This window comes from Alternaria rosae (assembly GCF_020736505.1).
Source record: "Alternaria rosae strain MPI-PUGE-AT-0040 chromosome Unknown BKA58scaffold_5, whole genome shotgun sequence".
NCBI classification, from domain to species: Eukaryota; Fungi; Ascomycota; class Dothideomycetes; order Pleosporales; family Pleosporaceae; genus Alternaria; species Alternaria rosae.
In genome coordinates, this window is record NW_025763574.1 from 36,553 (window position 1) to 63,425 (window position 26,873).

Below are 26,873 nucleotides of genomic sequence, written 5' to 3' on the forward strand. Positions count from 1 at the left end.
CATTCGAAAATGCGACAAGAATGACGTATTTTCGTTATTTCGCTATCTCGGGAGGCATTGTTGAACAGATCTGAACGGACCCTCATCCCACAACGTAGGCCCAGAAATCCACAAAAGATAAGCGTCTATTTCACTTGGTCCGAAGTGCTTCGGCCTTGTTCCGGTCCTGGCGCTCGTGCTTGTCGTCGCGCGCAGCTGTGGTGGGCGGCCTTGTCGCAAAGCTTGCCCGCGCCACCTAGGATGCCACCACCGATTGCGCTCCCCCAGAGTGCTCTCGAACGCGTTCAACATGCAGTGCGCGGGCGCTTGACACTGGTGACATTCGACGATGCAAAAAATGGAGTCATTTTACCGTGTTGGGCCTAGTTCGGTAAAACCTCGCTGTACCTGCACCAATTTTTCGCGGCTTAGTGCGGCTCCAGGCCAACTTGCCTCGGTCTTTCGCGGCTCCACGCTCACACGCCAGCGTGAGCATCAACCATCATTGTCCACTACCACGAAACGACCCACGTACCTGGGGAAACAATGCGCGCGCGGCGACCTCCACATCGTTCCTGGGTCTGTGCCAGCCGATGTCGGTCGGTCCGACGATTCTTGCATATGTAAAGTGCGTGTCGTCGCCCTTGGAGGCAAGATTCATCTTCGCGCGCCATCTCTCGTTGCTACACCGGATCAGACATCAGAGCAATATGGCCTTCTCCAACGACAAGAAAGCCGACGACGTCGAGTACGGCGCTCAGCTCAAGGCCGAGGACACCAACCCGACGGGTCAGACCGATGCGGTCTTTGGAGAGATTGTCGAGGGAGGACCCAACTACCGCAGCGTATGTTTCCGTAGTGCGGTTCCTACCAAACGCATATTGACGCCTCGCAGGTCAGCTGGTGGGGATCCTCCGTCATCATGATGAAGACACAGATCGGTCTCGGTGTGCTATCTATCCCGGCTGCATTCGATGCGCTGGGACTCATTCCGGGCATCATCTCGCTTCTTGCCATTGGGTTGATCACACTGTGGTCTGGCTACATGGTCGGTACATTCAAGATGAGACACCCCGAAGTGTACGGCATCGAGGACGTGGGGCAGAAGCTCTTTGGGCGCGCAGGCCGTGAGGTGCTCGGTCTTGCGTTCGCTTTATGTGGGTCTTTACCTTATGGAAACATGGTTCTCCAGAACCTCAGAGTTGAGCGTGTGAACTGACAAGAACAGTGTGGACGTGTGTGGCTGGCTCCGGTATGCTGGGTATCTCTATCGGCTTGAACTCGTTGTCTGAACATGGCACGTGTACTGCTGTCTTTGTGGCTGTGGCCGCCTTTGTCGGCTTTGCCATTGCTTCGATCAAGACCTTGGGCAAGCTTTCTTGGATTGCGTGGGTTGGTCTGGTTGGCATCATGTCAGCTATCATAACCCTCACCGTCTCAGTCAGCCTCCAGGATCGCCCCTCTGCGGCGCCTCAATTCGGCCCCTGGGAGTCTGACTTCGAACTTTTCAAATCGCCCACCTTCGCTGAGGCATCAGCTGCTCTATCCAGCATCGTTTTCGCGTTCTGCGGTATCCCTGCGTACTTCAACGTCGTGTCCGAGATGAAGGACCAGAAGGACTACTTCAAGGCCCTGTCGCTGTGCCAGTTCGTCATGACCTCGATCTACGTCGCCATCGGTATCGTCGTGTACTATTACTGCGGATCGTACGTCGCGTCGCCTGCGCTGGGCTCCGCCGGTGTCTTGATGAAGAAGGTGTGCTACGGTCTTGCGCTTCCGGGTCTGCTTGCCTCCGTCGTCCTGGTCACCCATGTAAGTTCCATCATGTCTCCTCCGTTTGCTCTTTGCGGACAGTGTACTGACTTCGAACAGCTCGTCGCCAAGTACTTCTTCATCCGCACCCTGCGCGGAACGAAGCATCTCAGCCACCCCACCACTAAGCACTGGATCACTTGGTTCGGCTTCACCGCCGCCGTCTCCCTGACCGCCTACGTTATTGCGTCCGCGATTCCCGTCTTCGGTGGTCTCGTTTCCCTTGTCGGCGCACTTTTTGGCACTCTCATGAGCTTCCAGCCCATGGGCTGCATGTGGCTGTACGACAACTGGCACCGCTCCAACCGCGACTGGAGATGGAAGGGTATGGTCGCATGGTCCATCTTCGTTATTGTGTCTGGCACGTTCCTCCTCATTGGTGGTACTTATGGATCGATTTCCGGCATTATCGACTCGTACAACAAGGATGGCGGCACCAAGGCTTGGACATGCGCGGACAACTCCAACTCGAGCGGTGGTCACTGAGTGTGGCTGTTGGAATGAGAACAATTACATGATAGTGCTCTAGTCCTGTTCTTTTAGCGTTGCATACGCATGATTTGAATACCAATATCTTACCTCAACCGATATGTGTCATACCGTGGATCTTTAAGTGCAGCAAGCTCTTGCCGTAAGATCGTTGCGTTGTGTTATCCACTGATGCCTGCAGTTCCGGATGAAAGGTGAGACGCGGACTGGTGGCTGCTTCCAGAGGAGACTGCCAGTACTCGCAGTGGCAGTTGCCCGAGCCTTCCGCACGATCTATCAAGGCTGTTGCGGGTTGGGTGCAGTCGCAATCCACCTGTCTTGACAGCATATGGGTGAAGAGATGCGGTAGTGCTATCGTGGCTGGCTTGGGTGTCGAGAGAAGGCGTTATCGCGTATGGTATCGTTTATCGTAGAAGGAACGAGGCGCAAGGGTAGCGACTTGTGGAGTGGACTTTTGAAGTAAACTTGCAATATAAAGACGCGGGCAAAGGTCAAAATGGCAGGGATTAATGCATGTGAGATTGGGAAGTAGAGACGCAAAGACCGATAACTCGCGCAATATCGAAAGCGAACCGAATTGCAGTAGATATGAACCACACGGCGACAATAACACCACCTACCTTGGCCTACGCAGGCGCCTTGGAGCCTAGTACTCATCCTCCGGCCCTGGGTGCGACGGGCTTCTTATCTACTTAACTTTTGCGCCCTACGCCCTCACGCCCTACATCTCGTCCTTCTCCGCAGCTTTCCCGCAGGAGATCCCCGCGGAAAAGTGGGTCCCACACACCGACTTCGTACCTTCCCTTTCTTTCACAGAATCTGGTAAGACCTTCCCATACTGGATGCGCTTTCCGCAGCCTTATCTGAAGGTCCACCATCGTTCGTTATGGCTTACCTGTATGTGTCGAGACACGCTCGAGACACTTGGTGACCACGCGACGGGACGTTGTCCACGCTACGGGAGACCGCGCGCCCTGCAGAGATCGTCGCGAGGCATCGCGCATGGTCTATGGTTTAGCAAATTAGAAGACGTGAAGTCGACACATGTTCGAAATGGTCCAATGTGGATTGTGGCTACATCGCAACGCTACTACGTGGCGTATTTCACAGCAAAAGTAACCGAGTCAAAGGTATCCCAGTCCTCCTCGCTCTCCTCGCTGCCGAAGATCCGCAGTGCGCTCACTTTCATTCGATACGAGCCCTCATCAAGTACCGTACCATCTGCCATCAGTCCGTTGAAGTATGCGCGCACTTCGCCTCTTCCGACGTACGTTTGTGGGAAACCAGCCAACGCACCCAGTATCTTGTTTCCCTGCAGTACCTCAACGCGCACCAAAGGCGACCCGACAATGTTGTCAACGTACATGTTTGGCGTGTTTTGCATGTCACCGCGGTCGGTGAATGGCGGGTTCTCGGGATCCGGTCGCAGGATTGTGTACGATCCATTCGCAGGAGCAGGCGAGTATCCTTGCGCGAGATAGACTCTGTCAGTCGTCGCAATCGGCACGTCGCGCATATTTCCGACGACACCCAGATATGGCAGATGAAGCTTGTCGCCAATGCTGAGGAAGCCGCTGTAGACCGGGAGCAGGGTCGCGTTAACACCCGCTGGTGGTGTGAAGTCGACGGTCACCTTGGCGGACTGGCCAGCGGGAACGTTGATACGGTCGGTAGAGAAGGAGACAGTAGCCCATGACTCAACGGCAGGGTTGGGGAAAACACCTGTACGTAGCTCAGGGACGTTGGGTTGCATGGTATAGACTGTGACGGCTTTGCGGTGGCCCAAGTCGAGGACCTCGTCGGTAGAGCCAGTGTTCTTTATGCTGAAGGTTCGGGTGCCGACAAAGTGCTCCGTATCGTTCAGCATGAGACTATCGACATCGAGCTCAAGAGTGGTGTGGGCAGCGTTCCACGCTTGTATCAGCCCAGCACCTTGCTGTGCGATTGGCGCCAGGATATCGGGGTGTGCAGTTGTGCCGTCGTGCCATGCGAGCGGCTTGGATGTGTGCGTGAGGATCCTGCGAAGTCGCTCTGGTTCCAATTTGCCGTACACTTCACCAAGCATCGCGTAGACACCTGCGACCAGCGGCGTTGCCATGCTGGTGCCAGTCATGACGCGGTAGCTACCCAAAGCTGTCGGGTACGTACTCAAGATGTTCTCTCCTGGTGATACAATCTGTGGCGTCATGCTCAGCTCCCAGCTTGGACCCCAGCTACTCAACTCGCCGGCGACGTATCCGCCGGTCTCGTTGTTCTCGAGCTCCTCGAGATGCGTTTGCGTTCCATTCGCTGGTATTGTCACAGAGACGGTGCTGCCCTGCGAAAGGAGGGAAAGCCAACGCTCAGCAACGTATGGGACAGCCTTGACTACTCCTTCGATCCCGTCAGCATAGACGTATGGCTCGTCCCGCATCGTGAGATTACTGCGTTCATAGTATACCATGAACCGTGCACCCTTCGCGGCGAGATTGGCGCCCTGGTCTTGCGGATAGCATTGGGTTGCCCGTGAATCCTTGAACTCAAGAAGCACGATGCGTTGGCTCAGATCCGGTGTGTCGTCGGGCAACGGCTTGCAAGCATCATTCACATCGGCGGCAGACCACAGCGGTAGTGTGGTGTCTGCAGTGAACTCAGGAACACCCATCAAGAAGCCGAAGTCGGTCGTACCATTGGTGGTAACGTTGGCATTAGTCGTGTAGGAGCCTCTCTCGAGGAATGTGGGGAATTTCGTGTTGGACACGGCTCCCGTACCCGTGACGCTGTATCCCGTTGCCGGTGTAGAAGCGTAAAACATGCCCTGGCCTCCGCCATTGCCTTCAGATACCACGACAGGAATACCGGAGTCGACAATGCGGGAGATGATGACAGCCCGTACATCCTGCGCCCATCCCGAATCATCGCCATTGGAGTACGAGATGATGTCTGCGCCGTCCTCGACAGCACGAGCAAATGCCAACAGCTCTATCTCGTTCGTGGAAGTGGATGAGCAGCCCCACATCCTGTATGCGCCTAGCTTTGCTCCGGGAGCAGACCCTGTGAAGCCGTACTCGTTGCCTTCGAGCTGAGCGGCAATGGTGCCTGCAACGTGGGTGCCGTGTCCAGCGCAATTGTCCATGGGATCATCGTCCGGCTCAGGCAGTGACTGCCCAGGGACATAGTCATCGCCGATGAAGTCGTACCCTGCTTCTACTAGACAACCCGGACCAAAGCATCCGCCGAGTGCTGGATGGGTGTAGTCGAGCCCGCTGTCAACGATAGCGACGCGGAAACCTTTGCCGGTGACGCCCTCTGCGTGCAGCTTGTCGACCTGGGTCATGACATGAGGGGAGAAGGTGCGCTCGGACGTGGTTTGCCGCTTAGTGTGCTTTTGCTGTGAAGGTGCCGCAACACTTTCCTCGCCCGAACGTGTGGTGATGCGCGTTGGCCATATGTTCTCGACCTGGGGTTGTGCCTTCATCTGACGCAAGAAGTCCCCACCAGTCGAGTTCAAGCTGAACCTCTTGACTTGGAACGAGACGCCTTTGAAGAAACGGAAACTCAGGTCCATGCGAGGCTCAACCTGTACGCCGCTGGCTGCAAGAGACGCGTAGAACGTCTCCGGCGTCTCATTGTCATCCGCGAACTCGACAATGTAGGCACCGGGCATGATGCCGCCTGCCACGGGCGTGTCATTTGCAGCTCGTTGTACAATCGCATTCGGTTGGAGTCGAGGATGGATTGGCGTTGAAACGGCGACTTGCGCACCCAGAACAAGGGCCGCGATGGCGCAAGAGATCTTTCCCATTGTTAGAACGAGCATGAGGGAGATGCGTGTCTGGCATCGCAGCCATGAGGACCATTATATCTGTACGAACACCAAGCCCGTAGCGTTATCTGGAAGCTTTCGGGACATGTAGATGTTCATGCGCACTTCGTATAGCACGGTCAGGTTGCCCAATGTGCCCTGTGTGTGGATAGGAAATAGAAACACCAGCATGGAGATCGTGGATAGTGTCCACTTTTCAATATTAGCTATCGGCCCCTTTCCCCGTTGCGGACTACCACCGGAGAAATGTAGGCAGCCTGCGGACCGAGCCCTGGCTGTTATGACGGTGACTGCTCGAACTCTCTCACACAATTTGATCCGCATCGTAAGATAGCCATGTTGCAGTGCGAACACGATGGGATAACGCGTGATGCGATTTCTTGGGGGTGAAGGACCGAGCTGTGTGCGGGGTCACGAAGGCGCGTTGGCTTCATTCAGCGCGCCGTGAGCGTGCCGCCTCGTATGGAAGTAACCTCACGAGCCCCACGGGATGATTACGAGTGCACATGGCATGTGATGGGAGGCGAAGGATAACGCAGTGTTTGTTCGAGGTTGAAGATGTGACCTCAGCTCATGTCACGCGGGGGTGGCGCCTTCACGGGGCGGGCGCGCTTGGCGCTAGAAGCCCCACCCCGCACCGCCAGTGCACCTTCGTTATCCACCACTCAACCTACGACATTGTCGCATTCGTAGCTTTCTTGAACAAAAAACTGATCATCGATCTACCGGGTACACTTGCGCTTGCAGTTCCATCACTCCCCATCGTCACCACAGCTGCACTCATGTCATGTGTATTGTCGGTGTACCACGCCCTCACATCCGGATACCCAGCCAGTGCAACACCCACACTCTGCGCACTTGTAGCAGAGTTGATGACCACGACTGCGACACTTCCGTCCGCATTGACAAAGGCGCCAGATTTAAGATTCACCCCGCCACTAGCGCCTACTCTCACCGCGCCCGGCCTGACGACGCGGAACTGCGCGAAAGCCCAAAGCCGTTTGCTAACTTGGTAGCTCTGGCCGTCAACCAAGATAAGCTTCTCGTTATTGTTGTTGTTCGTAGCGCGGTCTTGGACGCCTTCCCAGAATATGTAAGCGGACAGATTGGAGTTCACGATGCCGTTGAAGACGGTGTTCGCCCAGGTAAAGCCATCGCCAGCGCCTCCATTGGAATACCACGCCGTGCTCCAACCACCGTTAAGGTCAGAGTACTCGGTTTGCCAGACGCGTGCGGCGGTGCGCATAGTGCCACTGATGCGCGAAGTATACTCGTGTGAGGTGATGGCATAGACGAGGCCTTCGGCACCGGCAGATGCGATTTGCTGCGCGTGTTGGGTTGCGACGTTCCAGCCTGTCGCCTCGCAGCAGTTGATGCCCACGGAGGTCAAGTTCGCACGATCGAGTGTTGGACGAAGGACTTTGATGAAGTCGGCGGCTTGAGTACCGGATGAAAGCATTGAGGCGTACGAGGTAGATAGGTCGGGCTCGTTTAGAAAGCCAAGGTGCGTGACTTTGACGCCGGCTGACGCGTAGAAGTTGATATACGCAACGAGGTAGTTCGCGTAGGCTTGTTTCCAATCCCCGGAGCGACAATTGGTGCCAGAGACCTGTACTGTGTTAGCGAACGCGATGAGAGAACCTCGGGGATGCACGCACACCACAGAGCTGGCCACCGTTGGTGTCTTGGTTGTTTGTCTTCATGCATCCAGGCGCACTCCATGCATTTGCGTAGAAGGTGTTGACGCCATACTCTTGTGCTCTTTGGCTTAGGAACAACTGTCCGCTGTCCTTACCATCCCAGATGTACCCGCTGTAGTTAATGGTGACTTCAGCTGGAGTGCTTGGGCATTTGGGAAGGATCGTATTCATGAAGTCATTGTTGCTATTGGGTGTTGAGCCAATGCCATTGCGCACGATTGAGAAGCCAGCGCCAGTGGTCGTGTTGAAGAGTAGATCGAGAACCTCGCGCTGTTTGGGTTGCTGAAGATTGACGATGAGGTTCGCGCGCTGGAATGCACCTGAGAATCCGAAGCCGTCAATCATCTGGTATCTCTTCGTCAGGTCGATGGTGACTTTTTGCTGCGCTTGGCGACCTTCAAGAGAGACTGCCGAAGTGACATGCGATATGGCCCCAAGGGCCACAAGATGCGATAATACAAAAAACATGATGCGTTCAATGAATATGGAATGAAGACGGTTTCGGGGAACACCTTGCTGAAGTATACACTGCGGTTGACATGTGGGACTCAAACAGGCTGTTTATCGTATCGTTCAATCTGCGATCGGCGCGAATCTCATCAGTATCGTATGGTGATTTGCGGGTTATATATTGTTCCGTGCCTTCCGATCGAGGCTACTATATACACTTCGTATCAGACATGCGGAGGGACAGTACCCCACGATTCCGTTGCGCCGAAGAGACTGAGCACGGATTTAGCCGACATGTCGGGTCCCGCAAGGTGACGGACATCATGAAAGCTGAACACCAGAGAACTCAGCGCAGATCTCTAGTAGCTTATCTTGTGCCTTCTCGTCTTCTGTTGCCTTGTGGGGTGTGCCCTCTCGCTTGCTTGGATGGAAGTAGCACCCGCTCTTCTTAGCCTTCTCTTCTTCACCCTCAGCAAGCATGACGTAGCTTTCGACGGCCGCATCAACGCTGCCTGGCGCTGAACTGCCGCCCATCTTGGTAGCCACCCAGCCAGGATCCAATGCGTTGCTCTTCACGTCAGGCCATCTGCGGGCGAAAGCTTTGGCAAGCAAGACGTTGTGAAGCTTGCTCGCGCAGTAGGCGGCATTCGCGCTATATCGGCCTTCGCCGCGTTTCTGCCAGAGGACGTCGTCCAAACTAGGGGCACCCGATTGATGCATCTCGGAAGAGAGGAATACCAAGCGCTTGGGACGAGTGATCAGTGCGGTAAGCACATACGGCGCAACGGTGTTGACAGCTGCAAGCGCAGGAATCCCCTCGCTTGTCTTGCGGAATGGGCCTTGATAAAGACCAGCGTTGTGAATCACGCAGTCGAATACTCCGAGCTTGTTGACTTCGTTTGCCATGTTTTTGGTCTCCGAAAGGTTAGACAAGTCGCCTGTGACGACCGTGTCAGCCCCGGGACAAGCTGTGGTAGCATCCTTCGCACGCTGAGCGTTGCGCGCATGGAGAACTGCGTCGCGTCAGCGCTTATGTGACTTTCAAGGTGGTCACCCTGAATACCAACGGAGTGTCCATTTGCAACGAGACGTTGCGCGACGGCTGAGCCGAGACCATCGGAAGAGCCCGTGATGAGGATGCGCGCCATCATAGAGCGTGTAGACTGGCGTTTGCAGGCTTGAACGGAACCCGTGGACGTGAGTAAGAGGAGTAAGGTTAGTAGGACTGGCTGTTGCTACAATCTTTGTGGCATCATTACATCATGCCACTACAGAACTCCTAGATACGACGGGCTCGCACTCGCAGCTCGGAAGTTACGGACTCCCGCGTCTCAAAGTGGGCATGGCGGGGAACAGACGGGTTGGCCCCAGCGAAACCCACCGAACCCCAACCGCCCACTGCTTGCCAGGCAGCACTCTTTCCCTGACACTATTGGAGCACGAAAACATACCTTAATTCATACCATGTCGGTGCGGCGCGTTAGCCAGTGCTTATTTGCGATAAGCTCGTCGACCTACGTGCGCCTTGTAGTGATAGGTGTGCCACTAGGCTCGGGTTTCACGCATTTCGGGCCAGATTGAGCTCGGGTCAGGCGTGCCTCTGCGCATCAAGGCTGAGCTTTGGACGCCTTGGATGCAAGAGCATCACAACTTCAAGGTATATAACTAACATGTGTCGCGTCGATAACAATGCCTCAAAACATCATCGCCAAGCGTTTCATTAAAACCATGTCTCTCACCAAAACTCCCCAGCTCAAAGTTCTTGTCAACGGCGCCGGTATTGCGGGATCAACCTTCGCCTACTGGCTCGCCAGAACAGGTCTCAATGCCTCCATCACCGTTCTGGAGCGCTCGCCATTCCCTCGGCCCACCGGCCAATCCATCGAGATTCGCGGTCCAGCAATCTCCATCGTCGAAAAGATGGGCCTGCTGCCAAGCGTACTCGCACGCAACACCACGGAAGAGGGCACACGCCTCATCAACGCATCCAGCAAGATTATCGCTGAGTTTGGAAAAGGTGGTTTCACATCCGAGTACGAGATACTACGATCGGATCTATGTGGCTTATTCCTGGACGCGTCAAAGAGCATGAAGAATGTAAACTACGTGTACGGCGACTACGTCACGGCAGTACAACAAACGGACCAGACGGTGGATGTGACCTTCGACAGTGGAGCCAAAGAGAATTTCGACCTCATCATTGGCGCAGACGGCTCAGCGTCACGAATTCGATCCCTTATCCTGGATGAAGAAACGCGAAAGGGAAGTTACAACTTTATCGGGCAATATGTCGCGTACTTCAGCATTCCCCGCCAGGAATCGGACACGAAGCATTGGTATTGGTACAACGCACCGAAAGGCCGAGGCTTGATGACGCGACCGCATCGTAACGGCAAGACGATTGGATGTTACGTGATCATCACAACGCCAGCACATGGACACTACGATCCTCTAGTCGAAGCAGCGATGGAAGGCGGTCCCAAGAAGCAGAAAGAGATTCTTCATACGTATTTACACGATGCAGGGTGGCAAGCGGAGAGGATCCTGGCTGGTATGGACGCATGCGACGACTTTTATATGAGCCGCGCAGCGTATGTCAAGCTTCCTACTTGGACGAACGGTCGTGCTGTTCTTCTTGGCGATGCGGCCCACGCCACATTTGGTGTTGGCACTACGCTCGCTGTCGAGGGCGCATACTTTTTAGCAGGCGAGCTCGGCAAGATAGAGAGCAGCGACGACATTCCAGCAGCTCTCAAGCGCTACGAAGAGACATATCGCAAGGTCCAAGGTCAAGGTGCAGAATTGCCGCCTGGCTTCCCTCAGTTCGCTTTCCCTCAGACAGCCTGGGCAATCAGGCTACGCGACGCACTCGCCTGGACGTTCTGCAAGACGAAAGCGTACAAGCTTTTACCAGATGACAAGCCGGATGATTCGAAGCTGCCGCCGTACGAATGGGTCGCTGTATGAGGAGGGTATCACGTGGCTATTTGGGTTACTCCTACTTTGCAACAGCGATACCACATGCGATCGTTCTATCATCGCAACCCTTCTTTCTATCTTCAATGCGGGGATTAGCAAACACATGTACTACCGGAAACGCTCATATACTCACACTCTACTTCGTTCTGTATTCCATGATTCATTGCAATATATAAGACCTCTTGCGCTGTCTCGGTATGAGCAAAGCAACCTATCACAGCACCTTGTTACTGCATCATCTTCTGCTTTTCTTTTACAGCATTTTATAATCAGCGTTCTTAGCAAGTCTAGCATCAGTTCGCGATGAGTCCCCCGGAACTGTTTCCTGCGATACATGCGTTGATCGCACCACTACCAGGGACCAGCCACAGTCTAAAGATGTCTATACTACCCCTAACGAACCGCCTCGCAGAGTGGCCGATATACCAGTCTCTACAGCGCAATGCCTGTCTGTTCTCGTTCCTCTTCGTATTCCTCCTTCGCTACCTCCGCGTTCTCATCAGTCTATACGGCACTTATAGATACCGGCCTACACCCATACCGCTAAACCCCACATACCACATCAACGATGTCACAGTCATCATTCCCACCACAGACTTGATGTGCGAAACACTGCATAACGTCGTACGCTCCATCCTCAACCAAAGCGTCCCCAAGCTCATCATCGCAACCGCCGGAACACAAGCCGCAGAACAGTTCCGCGCTTTCCGGACTTTGTTCCCAGAGGGCAGAGTCGTGGTATTACATCGCGTCAAGGCCTCACGGCGCGAACAAACAGCACAAGCCCTAAAACAAGCTGACACACGCCTCGTCATCCTCCAGGACGACCACACATTCTGGCCCCAATCCCGCCGCTTCATCGCGTCCGTAATCGCCCCCTTCGAAGACGCCAAAGTGGGTGCTGTGAGCGCCGATTTGCAAGCTCGGCACCGTGGGCACCCCTTCTCCTGGCCCGGATTCTGGAACTTCATGGGCATGACTTACCTAATGCGCCGTTCATACGAGTACCGGGGTACCTACGGTATCGACCGCGGTCTATCAACGTTACCAGGCCGTTTCGGCGTGTTCCGCACGGCCATCTACGCGTCGCCCGAGTTTCTCAATGGATATCTAAACTCTTACATGCCGTTCAAGAGCGAGCCACTGAATTCTGATGACGACAAGTTCCACACGCGCTGGCTGATTGAGCACGATTGGGACTTTGGACTACAGGCTGGTCCTGATAGCGTTATGACGACGGAATTGGGGGAGTGGCCGAAGTTTATCGGGCAGGTACTGCGCTGGACACGGACGACTTGGCGGAATAATCCGCCGCAGTTGATGGGTAGGTTGACGTGGATGAGACATCCCTTCATGTCGTGGAGTCTGCTCATGTGGTTTTTTCGACAATCGCTCACGCAAGAAGCGTGTATGTACATGACCCTTCGTGGCACGCTGAGGCAGTACGGGAAGTCTGAGTACTTTGCTGTTAGCGCAGTTGCGCTCACGATCTGGATTCTCTCATTTAAGTTCGTTAAGATTCTGGATCACTTTCGCAAATATCCGGGCGATATTGTGTATTTTCCGGCGTATCTCGTGTTCGGTCACTTACATGCGTTTCTCAAGATATACGCTATGCTTACTTGCATGAACGCTTCTTGGACTACGGCGGAGAAGGTAAATGGAAATCTAGGAGCAGCAAAGCTGAGCAAGATGGAAACGGAAGACGACAGGCAGAAGGATGCTACGAAGCGAATAGTCTTAGGTGTACCTCCGGCTGCCCAGAGTATGCCAAAGCGGCCAGCCTTGTTTGTGCGCAGGTCGCGTTACTACTCTCAAGCGCCAGGCGTAGGTGGATGGTTAGGCTGATTACGTTTGGAAGCAGCTAGCATACCACAATCGAAATTGGTAACTAGTTCCCAGTGTCATTCTCGTTACTTCATGCATGTCAAGTCCAAACAGCCCTGGCAAAACATTGTTGGCGGATATCCAAACCCTTACATACCACGCCCGACGCACACAGCCAAAATTACTCGCGAAAAGATTCCAGTTTTGAGCGTGAAACCCAAAATAATGCTGATGACGAAGCATTGCTCACACCGTCCGGCCTGTAGCGTAAAGGTCAGTTGTGTGAAGGTGGTGTGACAGGGCGCTTGCTCGGCTGGGTAAAGTGCTGGGCCCCGCCATGCTGCCCTGCATGCATTTGCGTGCGGTCGACGTCAACGATCCATTTCGCGCCAGTGCCAGCGCAAAGCCCATTCAAGCTTTGTCCCATTGTCTTTGCCCTTGACCCTCTTAATCGCGGCCACTGCCGGTTCTACTTTCTTTTCGCATACCCACTCTCAACCCGCTTCTACGACCGTCTGATCTTTCCAAGGTGTCACCCGATACCCCGCAGCATCACGTCGCGCGACAGTTGTTTGACGCTCGTGTGTGCGACGGTGACCAGCTTGACAATCGCGTGCGTCACTAGTCTTGGTATACAGGCTTGGAAGTTGGTCGCACGCCAGCCCAGGCACAACTTCCAACCCTGCGGTCTGACAGTCAGCCTGGTCCCCGCTTGCAGTTCCCCACTGTTCTGCCCATCCTACCTGCGATCAGCGCTGCACTCACGTTTCAACCATGGAGAACAACCTGAGCGCCGCCCGAGCCTCTCGGCGCTACCTCGACGAGCGCCTTCGCAACGACTGGGAGTACCCCGACGTGCCCGCCATTTGGTCAGCCTCTGACGAAGAGGTCCGCGACGCTGCCGACTTTCGCGAGCGCTACTATGGCGAATCGGAATCTGGTGACTCGGATCAAGAAGACGAAGGGGTTGGCCCGTACAGGTTCGACAACCCAGAGAGTATCGGCGATGCGGTAGCGAGCACCAGAGAGGCGCGCAGAAGGCGCCGTAGAGAGAGGCTCGAGCGCGAGATGAAAGACAACGAAGGACTGAGGATCTGGGTCGAGCGACGAGACGTATGGACAGGCGCAGCGAGTGTCAAGAAGTACGGCACAAACCGACAAAGACAGGCGAACCGCCCTTCTTCTGCGGCAGGATACTCTTCCGAAGAGCACGCTGTCACACCCACAGGCTCCGAATCGCACTCCATCACGAGCGCCACGCCAGACACCTTCGACCTCGTCCCCGTCGCGCCGCGTCTTCTCGACGACAACCCGATCCGTGCCTCCATCACCCCCAAAGCCTACCGCGACATCTTCCAGAAAATCGTAGTCTCGTCGCGCACGCCCTCGGTCCCCATCAACCTCGCAGACATGACCAAGGCGCTGGTACAAGGCTGGAAGGACTCGGATGAATGGCCGCCAAGGGTGGCTGCGGTTGACCCTCTTGCTGGTAAGAAGCGCACTCTTGCTGGTACTCCATCCAACGGACATCATGGAGGTTTCATAGCGCGACACCCTCATCTGGAGAAGAGCGTGGACGGCATGAAGCGGATCCTACATCTCAACGGGCACCACGAGATTGGGCACGAGCATGACAAGGAGCACGAGCATGGTGGGAAAGAGGGTTGAAGCACCGTTTGGCATGAGTCAGTGCTTGTCCTTCACAACGCTGATGCATAGACCATGCAGAAAATACCCTCTTCCACGCTTACCGCGATATCAACGAAGCCCCGCCTACACCAGTGGATCGCACGAATCTGCTGCGCGCTTCCATGTCCTGGCGCGCCCCTCCGATCGATGCGAACAAAGGCAATTCCTGGTCGACGGGGTAGGGGTTGTATGCACGCGCGCAGCCTCTTAGTAGATATGAGCATGCCGGGTGTCCAGACTGTAGCATGACGACTTCGCATTAGCAGTCACAGATGCGCATTACAAGATTGATACTGCGCTGGGCTGCAAAAGATGAGATGATTGCTCGAAAAGAGCTCGCATGTATCTCGGCGATCGTTCTGATAAGATTGATTGATAAGATTAATTTTCCAAGATACCCCACATGAATCCCATCTTTTTACTACACATGACCCGCTGAAATCGTTCGACTTTGCCTGATGTACGAAGTGGCCGTCGTACTAAAGTGCTCGTCCGGATCTGCAGTCGAGAATTCGGCCGATAGTGTAACGTCGGACTGTCGGCCGCTGACGCGAGCGACAGCAGTCACCTTACGCCCCTCGTGCGGGGCTTGTATGCGACGCTTAGTGGAGTGTGGCCTTGACAGCGACGACAGCCTAAAGCCCCATCGCTCGCATCGTTCCCTGTACTTCGCTCTTTCGGGCTCGTCGGCCGCCGAGAGACCCTTGTGGACACTATCGAAGTGAGACTGTTGGTAGTTGAACGGTGGGTAGCCGCTGGACTGCAGCATGATGATCCTCATACAAGGTACAAGTGACGGGGTGTATTTGTCCCGCAAGCGCATAAGTGTTTGCGATAGCCATCTCTTTTCTGCCGTTATTCTTTCGCCTCGTTTTCTTCTCTCTGCTTGATAGATCTTCTTATCAAGACTCTTCTTTCTCGATAATAACCTACCGTGTCTCCTCAAGCAAGCGAACATGCCTGGTACACTCCAAACGCCGCAGCCTGATGGCTTCCCACCTGGGCGCCGCGGAGTCTATCTCCTCACGCACCCTCGCTCAGCATCCAATCTCTTCCAAACCATGATGTCCAAGCAGCCCGGCTACCAGAACTCTGGCTACAAGCTCTTCGACGGCGGCTTTGCTACGCTGATGAATCTCGAGAAAGGGCCACTGAGTGAATGGCCCGAGGAGGAAAGGAACGGGTTGTACGAGACGTTCAAGACGGGGTTTGGCAAGTTGGAAGACGAGTTGGACGACTGTGCGAAGAATGTAAGTAGCAAAAAAAAAACAAAGGAAGAGACGAGGTGAGATGTGGGGTTTAAAGGTTATAAGGGAGGCTGCGCCACAACCGCACATGCTCCCGTCGTGATCCGCCCATGAGATGACGTGCTCGGGCTGCCACGAACCACGAATCGCGGTTCATATCTCATTCGCAACACCGGCTAACAACCTCACAGGGCAAACAAGCCTTCGTAAAAGAACACACCATCTTCCTCTCGGGCCCTGACAGACTCTTCTCCACCGTCTACCCCTCGGACAAACCCCCAGCCCTAACCATCCACCAACGCAATGAATCCCCCTCACTCCCGCACACAAACCCCACCTCCGTCCCCGACAGCCTCCTCCTCTCTCTGCAACCCATCTTCCAAATCCGTCACCCAATCCTAATGTTCCCATCCATGCTGCGCGCCCAAAAAGATACGTTCCCAGACACAAAACCGCGCACCCTCTACACATGCACAACATACACCCTGAAATACACCCGCGCCCTCTACGAATGGTACCTCTCCCAATCCGGCACCTCAGGCATCGTCCCACGTATCATCGATGCCGACGACATCATGAACAACCCGTCCGCCGTCCGCCAATTATGTCTCCAAACAGGTCTCGACCCCGACGCCGTGCAGTACGAGTGGGAGGAGAAGAGTGAAGACAATCCGCTCATGGCCCGGTTTCTGAGCACGATCAATGCATCTAAAGGGATTAAAAAGGGATACGAGGCGAAGGGACTGACGATGGAGACGGAGAGGAAGAAGTGGGCGGAGCAGTGGGATGAGGAGTTTGCAAAAGATTTGGAGGATTTTGTTAGCAAAGCGCAGGCGGATTATGAGTTTTTGTGGGAGAGGAGGGTGACGGGGGAGGGGTTGGAGGGGAACTAGGGGGAAAGTAACGATATGGGCGCTTTAAGATTTTGTTGTGGAATTTGGTAGTAATTATACGGTTTGAGTTGGTATCAAAGAGATTGTACTAGGATTGACGGAATTCACCCACTCGAGATGTGAACATTGATGATGGGCCAGACAATGCAAGCCGCACTTCATGACGGACAGCATACGTACATGTTACTTGCATTTTGACTGTGTCGCTACAAAATATGCGAACTAACTAGACTAGCTCTGTAGGTACGCCATTCAGTACTGTGCGCTCTTTCCTGCCGACCTCTCCACCTCTGACAAACCTGACCATATTGTACATGTAAAACAAAAAATACACACTCATTGTACCTCCACCTACGAATCAACAATCAACAATCAACCACTCATTTCTTCTTCCCCTTAGGCGCAGCCTTCGCCTTACCCTTCCCCTTGGGCTTAACTTCCTCCTCCTCATCCTCCTCGTCCTCCTCATCTTTCTTCTTCTTGCCACCCTTCTTCGGCGCCGCCTTCTTCTTAGGCTGCTTGACGTATTTGTCTTTCGACAGATCAACATCCTCGTCTTCATCCTTGACTTCTTCCACAACCTCGCCATCGTCGGATTCGTCGATTGCTTCTTCGAGATCGGGCTTCTCTTTGGCTTGTTTCTTGGGTTGCGCGACGGAGGAGGCTTTCATGAAGGGGAGGGGGTGGGATTGTTGGTTATAGCTGGGGTTGTGTTAGTGATGTGATGGTAGGGTGATAGGATGAGGGATAACTTACAGTCGTGTAAAGGTGGACTTGGTCTGCGAATCAATCTTGACCTTCTCCTGGTCCATAGGTCCGACACCTAATTCCATAATCGCATCGAAGTCGTCCTTAGTGAGATAGTAGCTGTCCATCAATTCGATGACCTGCGGAATGGCGTCCTTGCCTTCTTTCTGCAGCTTCTGAACAAGATCTGTCCACAGAAGTGGGACGTACTGCTGCCGAACCTCGTGTCGATCGCCGGAAGAACGTAGCCTCATGTGGGCTTGAATCTCCTTGATCATCCGGCTCAGCTTGTTCGTAGAACTGTTCTTTCCCAGCCATGAAGTGAAGCGCGTCTGGTTTCCGGCAGTGCTACCAGCAACATAGCTTGCAGGCCGGACGAAACTGAAGACCGCGTGTGTAGGCATCAAACTCCACTGCTGCTGAGAGCCGTGAATCATGCGATCCACAAGATCACCATCGCTGATACTGTCGGCTGCTAGCGACGCTAGTTCGAGATTCTTCAGGTTCTTCTCTTTGCCGGAATAGTTCAAGGACTGCATTGGATTTGTACCGAGGTAGTTCTCCTGCAGCATCAACGGACTGAACTCATGGTCGTTGAAGTAGAGCTCAATCTTCTCGTTAAGTGTGGCTTTGCTGCTCGATGCAAACATGCCGCCACCGAGAATCTTCTGCGTGATGTCCCATGGCTTCAAGATAACATGCTTCTCCCAGCTTTTAGACATATTCTTGCCCTTGTCGAAATCCATGGCTTCTTGATCGAGTTTGGCTGTAGAAATCATGTTGACGACCTGGCGAATGTCGGCGTGGCTACCCTCAATCAGTGCATTGACGACTGGCGCAGGCATCTTCAGGCCTTCTCGGTACGCGATAGTCATGATGCGTGATCGTACTTGGTCGACAGTGGGTCGGCGGAAAGGCACGTCGAACGTAACATAGTCGAAGGGCTTCATCTTTGGCAGCTTCCTGTCGTTGCAGATGAGGATCATGGGAATCTCCGTCTTCTTGCACACGGCTGCGAGCGCACCGACACCACCACGGTCACCCGCAGACATACCATCGACCTCGTCCATGATCAGAACGAGCTTCTTCTTAGCCGCCTCAACCTTCTTTCCGTCTCCAGCGAAGTAGCCGTGGAGTGAGTTGGTGCTAAGGACGCCGCGTAGACCGTCCTCGATGAGCTTCTTACTTCGGGTATCACTAGCGTTCCTCTCTACGATGTCGTAGCCTTCCAGCTTAGCGACGAGATGCGCTGCGGTTGTCTTGCCAATACCCGGTGGACCATGTAGCATGATGGCACGGAACACCCCGCTACCATCTTTGCCAGCCAACTTGAAGCCAGTCTTGAGGTTTTTGGGAAACATCTGCAACCATCGCTGGATCCTCTCCACAGTTTGTTTGTTGCCGCAAATCTGATTGAGTGATGTGGGCGCATACTTGGTAGTCCATAACCGTGAGTCTACAGCCGGACCTGCACTCTGAGCAGCAGCTGTGACGGCGGAGGCTGTCTTGCTACCGGAAGCTTTCGCTGCTGCCGACAGCTCTTTCTGGCGCTTCTTCTCCTCTTGCTCAAGCTCTGCAGCTTGCTTCTTGATCTTTTCCTCCTCCTTGCGTTGCTTCTCAGCGTACTCGGCCTGGGCCTTGCTGTCGCCCTTGTTGCCAGCCGCTGTCAGCTTCTCAATGAGCACCGTCAGCCCATCTTCGTCGATTGTCTTGATTTCCATCTCCTGGATCTTCCGCAGTTTGCTCGGACCGGCATCTGTGCCTAGCACAACATAGTTGGTCTTCTTGCTTGGAGCGCCAGTGACCTTTCCGCCGTGCCGTTTAACCAGCTCTTGAGCTTCAGTGCGACCCCACTTCTGCAGCACACCAGTAAAGACGAAGGTAAGACCTGCAAGACATGTCTCCGAGCCTGATGGCATCTCGCTAGATCCGCCTCCGAGTGGTGCAGCTTCCCCACGACCTGCGTTCGCCTGCCAGTTGAACTTGGCATTGTCGTCTTTGGGTGGTGGAGTGGGCGCGCGCACTGTGGGGATGCTGTCGTAGATGGCCTGGATGTCTGCGCTATCTTCAACCTCTTCTTTCTTGGCCTTCTTTTTCGCTGGAGATTTCGGTGTCGCAGTCGTGGCTTTCTTGGGTCGTCCCTTCTTAGGCTTCTCCTCTTCTTCCTCTTCGTCATCGGATATTGGCGACTTTCGCTTCTTGCCTGCAGTCGATGTTTTCTTTGGCTTGCTCTTTAGTGCTTGCTCATCCTCGTCAGGCTCCACAAAGTCGTCTTCCGCATCAATGTCCTTCATGTCGATGTCTTCGTCTTCTGGGTCGAAGTCGTCTTCATCCTTGATCGTCTTTTGCTGCTTGGCCGGAGCCTTTGGTGTTCCGCGATGTGGCAGCTTCACGGGTACATCGTCGTCGCTCTCCGAGGCCTCCTTGTAGTCGTCCTTGCCTTTGCCCTTAATGTTGTCCTCGAAGATATCGTCTGCGTCGTCCAGGTCGTCGTCTGGGAACTCGTCCTCGTCATCCCGCTCGGCATAGGATGTGACGGGTTTCTTCGCACGGCCAGATGTCTTAGCATTGGAGGCCGGGGTAGCGGTTTTCGATGCTTTCCCGTTCGCCTTCGCAGGTGCCTTCTTCGGTGTCGCAGCAGGTGTTTCCGCCGCTTTTTTCTTGACAGGCTCGGTTCGCTTGGGCTTGTTCGAGCTGCCAAAGAAGTCGGATGTGGTGGTCTCTTCGAGTACAGGTTCTGGTGTCGGTTCGCGCTTGACCTTCTTCGCGGCGGGCTTCTTTGGAGTTGCTTTCTTCGGTCTGTACAATGTCAGGTTTGACGTCACTAAGTGGAAGATGTGTTCTTACTTTGTCTCTTCCTCATCGTCGTCGTCAGAGTCTTCTACTACACGACTTGTGCGACCCTTCTTCTTCGGCGCGGCCCTCTTCGGCGCAGGCTCATCTTTCTTCTCTGATCCCTGGCTGCCCTTCGGGGGACCGCCGCCAAAGAAGCTGCGGATGTCGGCAGGCATCTTGACGATAGAAAACGCGTACGATTAGTGGCTAGCAGTGTGACGCGTTCGCTGGCAAGCGCTGAGCCGAGCAATGGGTGGAAATGGGGTTTGGGTGGGTTGATGGACGACAGGCGCCATTGACGTGCACGACACGACGCGACTTCGCGCGGTCATTAGGCAATTAGGCAGGCGCATTGACGCCACACCCCCGCGCGCGCCACAGCAGCCACACCTACGTCTTGGCATCAGATCTTCGACACCAAAGTTACTGAACGGCCTGGTACAGGTCCAACATCACAACGCCATGCCGCCACCAAGGATATCACAAAGCCTGCTGGCTCAATTCGGTCGAATAAACATCTCTGCGTCAAGGCCCACACGTACGACCCCTAAATCCCACCTTTCACAGCTATGCTAACGAACCTCCAGTACTCCAGCAGACATGCCTATCTAAGCCCCAACTCTCCACTCCCAACACCACCCGCCTCTTCTCCACAACCCGTCCCGCTCTCAACTACCTCGCCCCCAAAGCCGGAGAATCACGCAAGTCGCGAAAAGGGCGATGTCGCGTTCCCACGGGCGGCAGCATGCGCGGCACAACCGTCGTCTGGGGTGACTACGGCCTACGCATGCGCGACCACGACCGCCGCATCTCCGCGCAACAACTCCGCATCGCCGAAGAAACCATCCGCAAGCGTCTGCGTGGAATGAAATTCCGTCTCTACATGCGCATTGCCGCCAATATCGGTGTCTACACCTCCGGCAACGACGTGCGTATGGGAAAGGGAAAGGGTAGTTTCGATCGCTGGACTGCGAGGGTGGCGGTGAGCAAGATCATCTTTGAGATTCAGGGTGATTTGCACGAGCAGGTTGTTAAGGATGCGTTTAGGCTGGCGGGGAATAAGTTGCCGGGGTTGTATGAGTTTGTGAAGAAGGGGGATGCGCCGGTTATGGGGATTACGAAGGTTGGGTTGAACGGGATTACGGAGGAGGATTTGAAGAGGCCGAGGAGGAAGGAGCCGCTTGAGCAGACGGCGGCGAGGTTGCCGGATGCTTCTTCGTCTGCGCCATCGAATGGACCGAGGGTGGAGATGTAGATGGAGCTTGAGGGTAGAAGCTGTGGACAAGAAGAATTGAGATCGTCTGATACTCCAGCTGCATGGGCGATGTTACCAAGTGCAAATGCGATACGCAGCACGTATTGTACTAGAGCATGTATTGAATTGTACAATTACGAAATCGACAATGGATAGTATGACCAAATCAAACTCGAAGAATGCAGAATCAGATAATGAATGGGTATGTAGGTAACTCTCCTCACGCCTTATACAAAGTGTCCAAAAACCCCTTTGCCAAATCCACAACAACGCTCTTATTCGGCAGACTTCCCGCTACACCATACAACGCAGCAGTATCGCCCTTAACAGCACCCTTCGCACCCTTGCCCTCTGCAATCCTCTTCCGCTCGGCATCTCTAACCTCCTCAGTAACCTCAATAAGATCCTCAATAAGCTTATCTACGACCGCGACAATAGGAAGAGTGACAGCAATGTGAATAGCAGGCGGGTTCTGAAGCGCATTCAAGTGCCATCCTTTACTCGACATGCCATCAGCAATGTCGTAGATATCGAGGGTGTTTGAGAGGAAGGATACGACGGAAACCATGGGGCGACCGATGATCTTAAGGTCAGCTGAAAGTTCAGGCTTCTCGCGAATGGCGGTTTCGATCTTCTTCATGCCTCCGACGATCTTGTGGCAGGCGTCTAGGTAGCCGTTTGCTCCTTGCTTGACGAGACTAGCCCAGCAGCCTGCGATTAGGGCACCGGGACGCGAGCCAGCGATAGATGGGGATGCGTATACGCCGCCGGACCAGTCGGGGGAGATGAAGTATTGGTACTTGCGGTATACGTCGGAGCGGTAGAGCACGGTCGAGTTTCCCTTGGGCGCAAAGCCGTACTTGTGCGTGTCGCACGAGATGCTGGTCACACCAGGCAGACGGAAGTCAAAGGGCTCGAATTCGAAACCCGCCTTGGGTAGCATGGGGATGATGAAGGAACCCAGGCAGCAATCTACATGTAGAGGAATCTTCTTCTTGACTGCGAGTTTGCTGAGGCCGGAGATGTCGTCGATAATGCCATGGGGGAAGTTGGGTGCAGAGCCGACGAGGAGGACGGTATTCGGGTTGATGAGACGAGAGACAGAAGGTAGGTGGACTTTGTAGCTCGGTGCTTTGCATGCCACGAGGTGCATCTTGATCTTGAAGTACTCGCAAGCCTTGCGGAAAGCCGTATGTGCGGTTTCGGGCAGAATCATCTCAGGCTGAGTGACGCCACGCTCAGCGTACGCCTTGTTGCGTGCGGAGAGACAGGCCATGAGGATAGACTCTGTGCCGCCAGACGTTGTAACACCCGCTGCATCGTCAGGTGCGTTGAAGAGGGAGAGCACCATGGCCACAATCTCGGCTTCCATCTTCCTCACGCCAGGGAACACATCCGGATGGATGGGGTTCGCAACAGTGAACTTGCCAAACGCCTCCGTCTGAAGCCTGATCAACTCGTCTCCACCGTGGTATACCGCACCGCTGACTCTTCCATCTTCCCACCGGGTATGTTCCATGTCGGCCAGTTCGCCTAGCTTCTTGCGCACCTCCTCTTCGCTCCATCCTTCGCTGGGCAGACTGGTGATGCGCTCGACGCCGGGACCGCTCGGAACAAGTTTGCGTTCGAGTTTCAGAAGCGATTCAGACACCTGTGCCTGTACCTTGTCGCGCACGCCGGGAAGTCGTAGGAAGACGCCGTAAAGGTAGCGGCGAATGCTAATGTAGGCATCGCTGATGGAGCCGAAGATGCCGCGTCCTTTGAGTTGGTAGAAGGTAATGCGTGTCCAGCGCAGGAGGAAAAGGACGAAGATGATGTTGCGCAAGCTGAGTATCTCATGTCAGTACTCCGCTCATTCACTTTATCCTTATCGGGTGGGAGGGGCGCATACACATCGATGTTCAAGGCGACGAGCTGGCCATTAGCGGAGCTCTTCCGCGCATTGAAAGTGTCGCGGAGGCTGACGGGCAAGCGCGACGAGCCGGGCATCGTGGGCTGAGTGTGAGTAGGGTATCAATCAAGTCTACGCCAAAGACATGATAGTAGGAATGTGGAGTTTGGGTCGCGGGTTGGCGCTCTGGTTAAGCATTCGCAAGAGGGCTTGCCATGTACGTCAATCACATGTCGCAGCCACTGGTGCAACGGCTTCGGACTGCCGAGGAACCCGCGTCCGAGATCCTGAGCGGGGCATTTCCTCTTCAGGAAAATACTCCTACACAGCAGCCATTCGCAGGTAGCTTCAAAGCCATAGTAGTCGGATTATATTACTTGCGAAAGAGGCAATGAACGAAATGTCCAAGTTCTGGTACGCGATGGCAATGGAGCTGCGGATGAATTCCACGTCCACCCCGCCTCCACCCCCTCACCCACCCTGCATTTTACACTTCGGGAAGCAGCGCCTACACAACAGCCATTTGGAGGACTTGGACACTGAGTGGAAGTAGATCAAAGTCATAGTACCCGGATTATATTACCTGTGGCAAATACAATCGGACATCCTTCTAACCACCTGCCTACTCCATCTGCGCATGCCACCTCCAATGCGCGCCCATGGCAAAACTCGGCATAACAGCACCACAGTCTTCGCAGCGGAAGGAATCGCCCTCTACCATATCCTCCTCATCCTCCTCCCAGACATCCTCAACAACAGGAGACCCAATCTTCTGTGACGATGTGGGCATATCCTCAGAACCTTGTCTCTGTAGTATCTCACCTGTCGGCCAAGCCTCGTCCATCATGTATTCTGCGCGTTGCTGCCGCGCTGCTAGCAACCAGGGCGCTTCGTCTGGTGATGGCGATTCTTCAACTTGAACATGCTCTTCACTCACAAAATCTTCTTCGAGTATCGCTGGCTCTTCATCCACCCTCCACTGCTTCAGCACCTCGTCCTGCCGCTTAAACATCTTACTGATATCCCGCCCAACCCCACCCTTCTCACTCGCTGCATCTGCCATGTTCGTCGCCGCGACATTAACAAGACTCAAATTCCAGCCTCGCTTCTCAGGATGCAGCTTGCGAAACAGCGGTAGCAGTGTCTCGTGAAGCAATTTGTCAATCACGGTATCCATGTCTTCTTTTAGGCTGAAGACAAAGGTTGGCATGGGTGTGGATTTAGATATACGTGCAAAGGACCGATTGCGGCTACCATCTGGGTTCTGAGGTGGGCGTGGTCGGGTTGATAATCGGAGTGTTTTCGGGTGAGCAAGCCAACGCTTTATAGGCTTTGAAGTAGCGGAAGTTGGAGCCGTGGATAAGTCGTGCGAATCGTCATCTTCTTCTAGTAGATCTGTGTGCATTCTCTCGAGCAGTCTCTTGGCTAACATGCGCAACTCTTTGATCACAGCTTCTAGTGTGTCCAGGCGCATGTAGCTATCTTCGATACTGATTTGACGCGGTATCTCGCGAGCTTGGCCAACTTCTGTGTCGTCACAGCCGTTCAGTAGACCCCACACTTTGGTTCCGGTACCATGTGGTACGCCTGGGCCGCCAAGTATTCGCTCGAGCGTCTCCGGACCGATGCCAGGATGTGTCCGTACATTGCGGACAAGAACAGTCTCTTTAGTACCACCATATACCAGCCCAGCATCAAATTCTGCCGGCCTCTGCAGTAGGTGCGTACGAAGCTTTTGTGCGATCTTGAACCCTATGCCGGGAATTTTGCCAACTTCATGATCGTCGATGAAGGCAGTCACATTGTCGACACTCCCATCGTCTTCAGTAGAGGTATAGGGCGGGACCAGTGTAGTCTGAGCCTTGGGCTTATATATGTTGCCAACGAGCTTTGCCAGAAGTTTGTTGGTAGAGATGCCAACCGTGGCCGTGTAGCCCTTCTCTGCCTCGAGTCGAGTTCGTATGTAGTGAGCTAAATGGCTTCCTAGAGCCAATCGGAGGTGCAGCAGATCGGGCGTGGTGCCTACGTTGGATCAGTTCTCCAACGGTCTGCTATGCACAGAATCTTACGGCGCATACGGTGGGCACCTGCATAATCGAATCACAGACTGTTGGTGGCAGTCCTATAGGCACGGTTGCTGGTCTCAGTAGCCGCAAGGATTCAGCAAGGGCTGTCAGCCTTGCCGTTCGCGGTCCATTCTATCAAGAAGATAGCTCTGCTACGCCACACCGTATACGTCGTGTGCAGCTTACCTAAGTCTTCAGAGGCCGTTTTTGGGTATAGATGACCCGTCAGCTGCGTCGCATCGTAAGGAAACCCCACAGTGGGATCGTTCCTGTCAAGACAAAAGAAGGCGTTGCTGAGGTCATTAGAATTGAGAATACTGACATTGTAGTCGATCAGGTCGGTGACATCTAAAAACACCTGGCCTGACTTAGCATGACTCGTAAAGACGATACGGTGAGGGAATGAAAAACAGTGGGACTAGAATGAGATTGGAAAAGGTGGCGGTGCTGAGACACGAGGGTTGAGACTGGAAAGAGCGACAAACCTCATCAAAGCCTAAGCGTTCACAACGAGAGTTCCAGGAAAACGACCGCAAGAAAGCATACAGTTCTTTGGAAGCATTCCGGAAGCGGGTAAGATCTTCGCCCAGGACGATGACTACATCTGGGCAGACCTTCTTCGCTTCGTGGATCAGCTGCAGCTTGTGCAAGCCCTGGGAGAGTCAGACTCGACCGATGACACGGGCACGGCGAAAGTCAAGGGATCGTACTCGTCGGCGGGCCTCATAGTTGCATGTGACGACTATCTGTTTTTGCTGCACGGCCAGTGGCAAGCGTCGTAATGCTGGGTTTTCATGTTCAAATACGCTGGCGTAGAAGCAGTCCTGTGGGGAGGGGCACGGTATACGTTACTCAAATGCGCAGACTCGGCCGCACGCGGTAAGAAGTACGTACGTAGTCCTGTGGGATACGAGCAGAAGGTTAGCCAGGTGAGGCCGAGTTAGGGCGACCAAGGCGTGAAGGCTGTGCCTGGTGCTTACGAACAAAGTGGACTATGACGGAGTCGGTCTGTCGTTTCAGTTTCTTCATGGAAGCAGAGGCAAGAGAAGCGCCGGTGGTTGTGCAGCCGTTGCAGCAAGCAGCAGCAATGTTTCAGCGGCGTGCGTCGAAGGTGGAGATGCAGCCGGGTGATGAAGCGCGCGTGAAGGCGCGACGTGTGTGGCCAGGCTCGAAACGCCGCCTGTGGTGCCAAGCGCCGGCCGCGGGTAG

General features: G+C 54.4%; 12 protein-coding genes across 12 annotated transcripts; 6 read left to right on the top strand and 6 right to left on the bottom strand.

The window, feature by feature from the left end:
• Positions 1 to 689: 689 nt before the first annotated feature.
• BKA58DRAFT_315538 (transmembrane amino acid transporter protein-domain-containing protein) lies at positions 690 to 2,277 on the top strand (the record flags this gene model as incomplete). Its single annotated transcript, XM_046167530.1, has 4 exons — positions 690 to 824; positions 875 to 1,136; positions 1,208 to 1,791; positions 1,852 to 2,277. 4 exons carry the CDS (start codon positions 690 to 692, stop codon positions 2,275 to 2,277), a joined length of 1,407 nt encoding a protein of 468 aa, XP_046024772.1.
• Positions 2,278 to 3,153: 876 nt separating this feature from the next.
• Positions 3,154 to 6,221, bottom strand: BKA58DRAFT_167115 (subtilisin-like serine protease-like protein). Its single transcript, XM_046165096.1, has one exon. The coding sequence runs from the start codon at positions 6,077 to 6,079 to the stop codon at positions 3,371 to 3,373; it is 2,709 nt and encodes a 902-aa protein (XP_046024773.1). The 5' UTR covers positions 6,080 to 6,221; the 3' UTR covers positions 3,154 to 3,370.
• A 416-nt stretch (positions 6,222 to 6,637) lies between these two features.
• Positions 6,638 to 8,404, bottom strand: BKA58DRAFT_167055 (glycoside hydrolase superfamily). Its single transcript, XM_046165094.1, has 2 exons — positions 7,744 to 8,404; positions 6,638 to 7,694 (listed from the first exon to the last, which is right to left on the bottom strand). The coding sequence occupies exons 1-2, from the start codon at positions 8,251 to 8,253 to the stop codon at positions 6,756 to 6,758; spliced, it is 1,449 nt and encodes a 482-aa protein (XP_046024774.1). The 5' UTR covers positions 8,254 to 8,404; the 3' UTR covers positions 6,638 to 6,755.
• A 152-nt stretch (positions 8,405 to 8,556) lies between these two features.
• Positions 8,557 to 9,383, bottom strand: BKA58DRAFT_316003 (uncharacterized protein; the record flags this gene model as incomplete). Its single annotated transcript, XM_046167551.1, has 2 exons — positions 8,557 to 9,248; positions 9,299 to 9,383. 2 exons carry the CDS (start codon positions 9,381 to 9,383, stop codon positions 8,557 to 8,559), a joined length of 777 nt encoding a protein of 258 aa, XP_046024775.1.
• Positions 9,384 to 9,963: 580 nt separating this feature from the next.
• On the top strand, positions 9,964 to 11,202 carry BKA58DRAFT_315963 (uncharacterized protein; the record flags this gene model as incomplete). The annotated part of the gene is made up of 1 exon (XM_046167550.1): positions 9,964 to 11,202. One exon carries the CDS (start codon positions 9,964 to 9,966, stop codon positions 11,200 to 11,202), a length of 1,239 nt encoding a protein of 412 aa, XP_046024776.1.
• Positions 11,203 to 11,592: 390 nt separating this feature from the next.
• BKA58DRAFT_315464 (uncharacterized protein) lies at positions 11,593 to 13,062 on the top strand (the record flags this gene model as incomplete). The annotated part of the gene is made up of 1 exon (XM_046167527.1): positions 11,593 to 13,062. One exon carries the CDS (start codon positions 11,593 to 11,595, stop codon positions 13,060 to 13,062), a length of 1,470 nt encoding a protein of 489 aa, XP_046024777.1.
• Positions 13,063 to 13,439: 377 nt separating this feature from the next.
• On the top strand, positions 13,440 to 14,749 carry BKA58DRAFT_167080 (uncharacterized protein). Its single transcript, XM_046165095.1, has one exon. The coding sequence runs from the start codon at positions 13,816 to 13,818 to the stop codon at positions 14,707 to 14,709; it is 894 nt and encodes a 297-aa protein (XP_046024778.1). The 5' UTR covers positions 13,440 to 13,815; the 3' UTR covers positions 14,710 to 14,749.
• A 937-nt stretch (positions 14,750 to 15,686) lies between these two features.
• BKA58DRAFT_411195 (uncharacterized protein) lies at positions 15,687 to 16,870 on the top strand (the record flags this gene model as incomplete). Its single annotated transcript, XM_046172284.1, has 2 exons — positions 15,687 to 15,980; positions 16,169 to 16,870. The coding sequence occupies 2 exons, from the start codon at positions 15,687 to 15,689 to the stop codon at positions 16,868 to 16,870; spliced, it is 996 nt and encodes a 331-aa protein (XP_046024779.1).
• Positions 16,854 to 20,766, bottom strand: BKA58DRAFT_167181 (replication factor RFC1 C terminal domain-containing protein). The gene is made up of 3 exons (XM_046165097.1): positions 20,465 to 20,766; positions 17,627 to 20,416; positions 16,854 to 17,572 (listed from the first exon to the last, which is right to left on the bottom strand). The coding sequence occupies exons 1-3, from the start codon at positions 20,626 to 20,628 to the stop codon at positions 17,251 to 17,253; spliced, it is 3,276 nt and encodes a 1,091-aa protein (XP_046024780.1). The 5' UTR covers positions 20,629 to 20,766; the 3' UTR covers positions 16,854 to 17,250.
• Positions 20,767 to 20,854: 88 nt separating this feature from the next.
• Positions 20,855 to 21,806, top strand: BKA58DRAFT_429208 (50S ribosomal protein L16). The gene is made up of 2 exons (XM_046173031.1): positions 20,855 to 20,990; positions 21,040 to 21,806. The coding sequence occupies exons 1-2, from the start codon at positions 20,915 to 20,917 to the stop codon at positions 21,705 to 21,707; spliced, it is 744 nt and encodes a 247-aa protein (XP_046024781.1). The 5' UTR covers positions 20,855 to 20,914; the 3' UTR covers positions 21,708 to 21,806.
• A 1-nt stretch (position 21,807) lies between these two features.
• On the bottom strand, positions 21,808 to 23,853 carry BKA58DRAFT_420598 (sphingosine-1-phosphate lyase 1). The gene is made up of 2 exons (XM_046172743.1): positions 23,599 to 23,853; positions 21,808 to 23,533 (listed from the first exon to the last, which is right to left on the bottom strand). The coding sequence occupies exons 1-2, from the start codon at positions 23,694 to 23,696 to the stop codon at positions 21,928 to 21,930; spliced, it is 1,704 nt and encodes a 567-aa protein (XP_046024782.1). The 5' UTR covers positions 23,697 to 23,853; the 3' UTR covers positions 21,808 to 21,927.
• A 2-nt stretch (positions 23,854 to 23,855) lies between these two features.
• BKA58DRAFT_360239 (uncharacterized protein) lies at positions 23,856 to 26,854 on the bottom strand. Its single transcript, XM_046168751.1, has 7 exons — positions 26,649 to 26,854; positions 26,559 to 26,564; positions 26,375 to 26,488; positions 26,150 to 26,317; positions 25,851 to 26,022; positions 24,532 to 25,620; positions 23,856 to 24,420 (listed from the first exon to the last, which is right to left on the bottom strand). Exons 1-7 carry the CDS (start codon positions 26,691 to 26,693, stop codon positions 24,221 to 24,223), a joined length of 1,794 nt encoding a protein of 597 aa, XP_046024783.1. The 5' UTR covers positions 26,694 to 26,854; the 3' UTR covers positions 23,856 to 24,220.
• Positions 26,855 to 26,873: the final 19 nt, after the last annotated feature.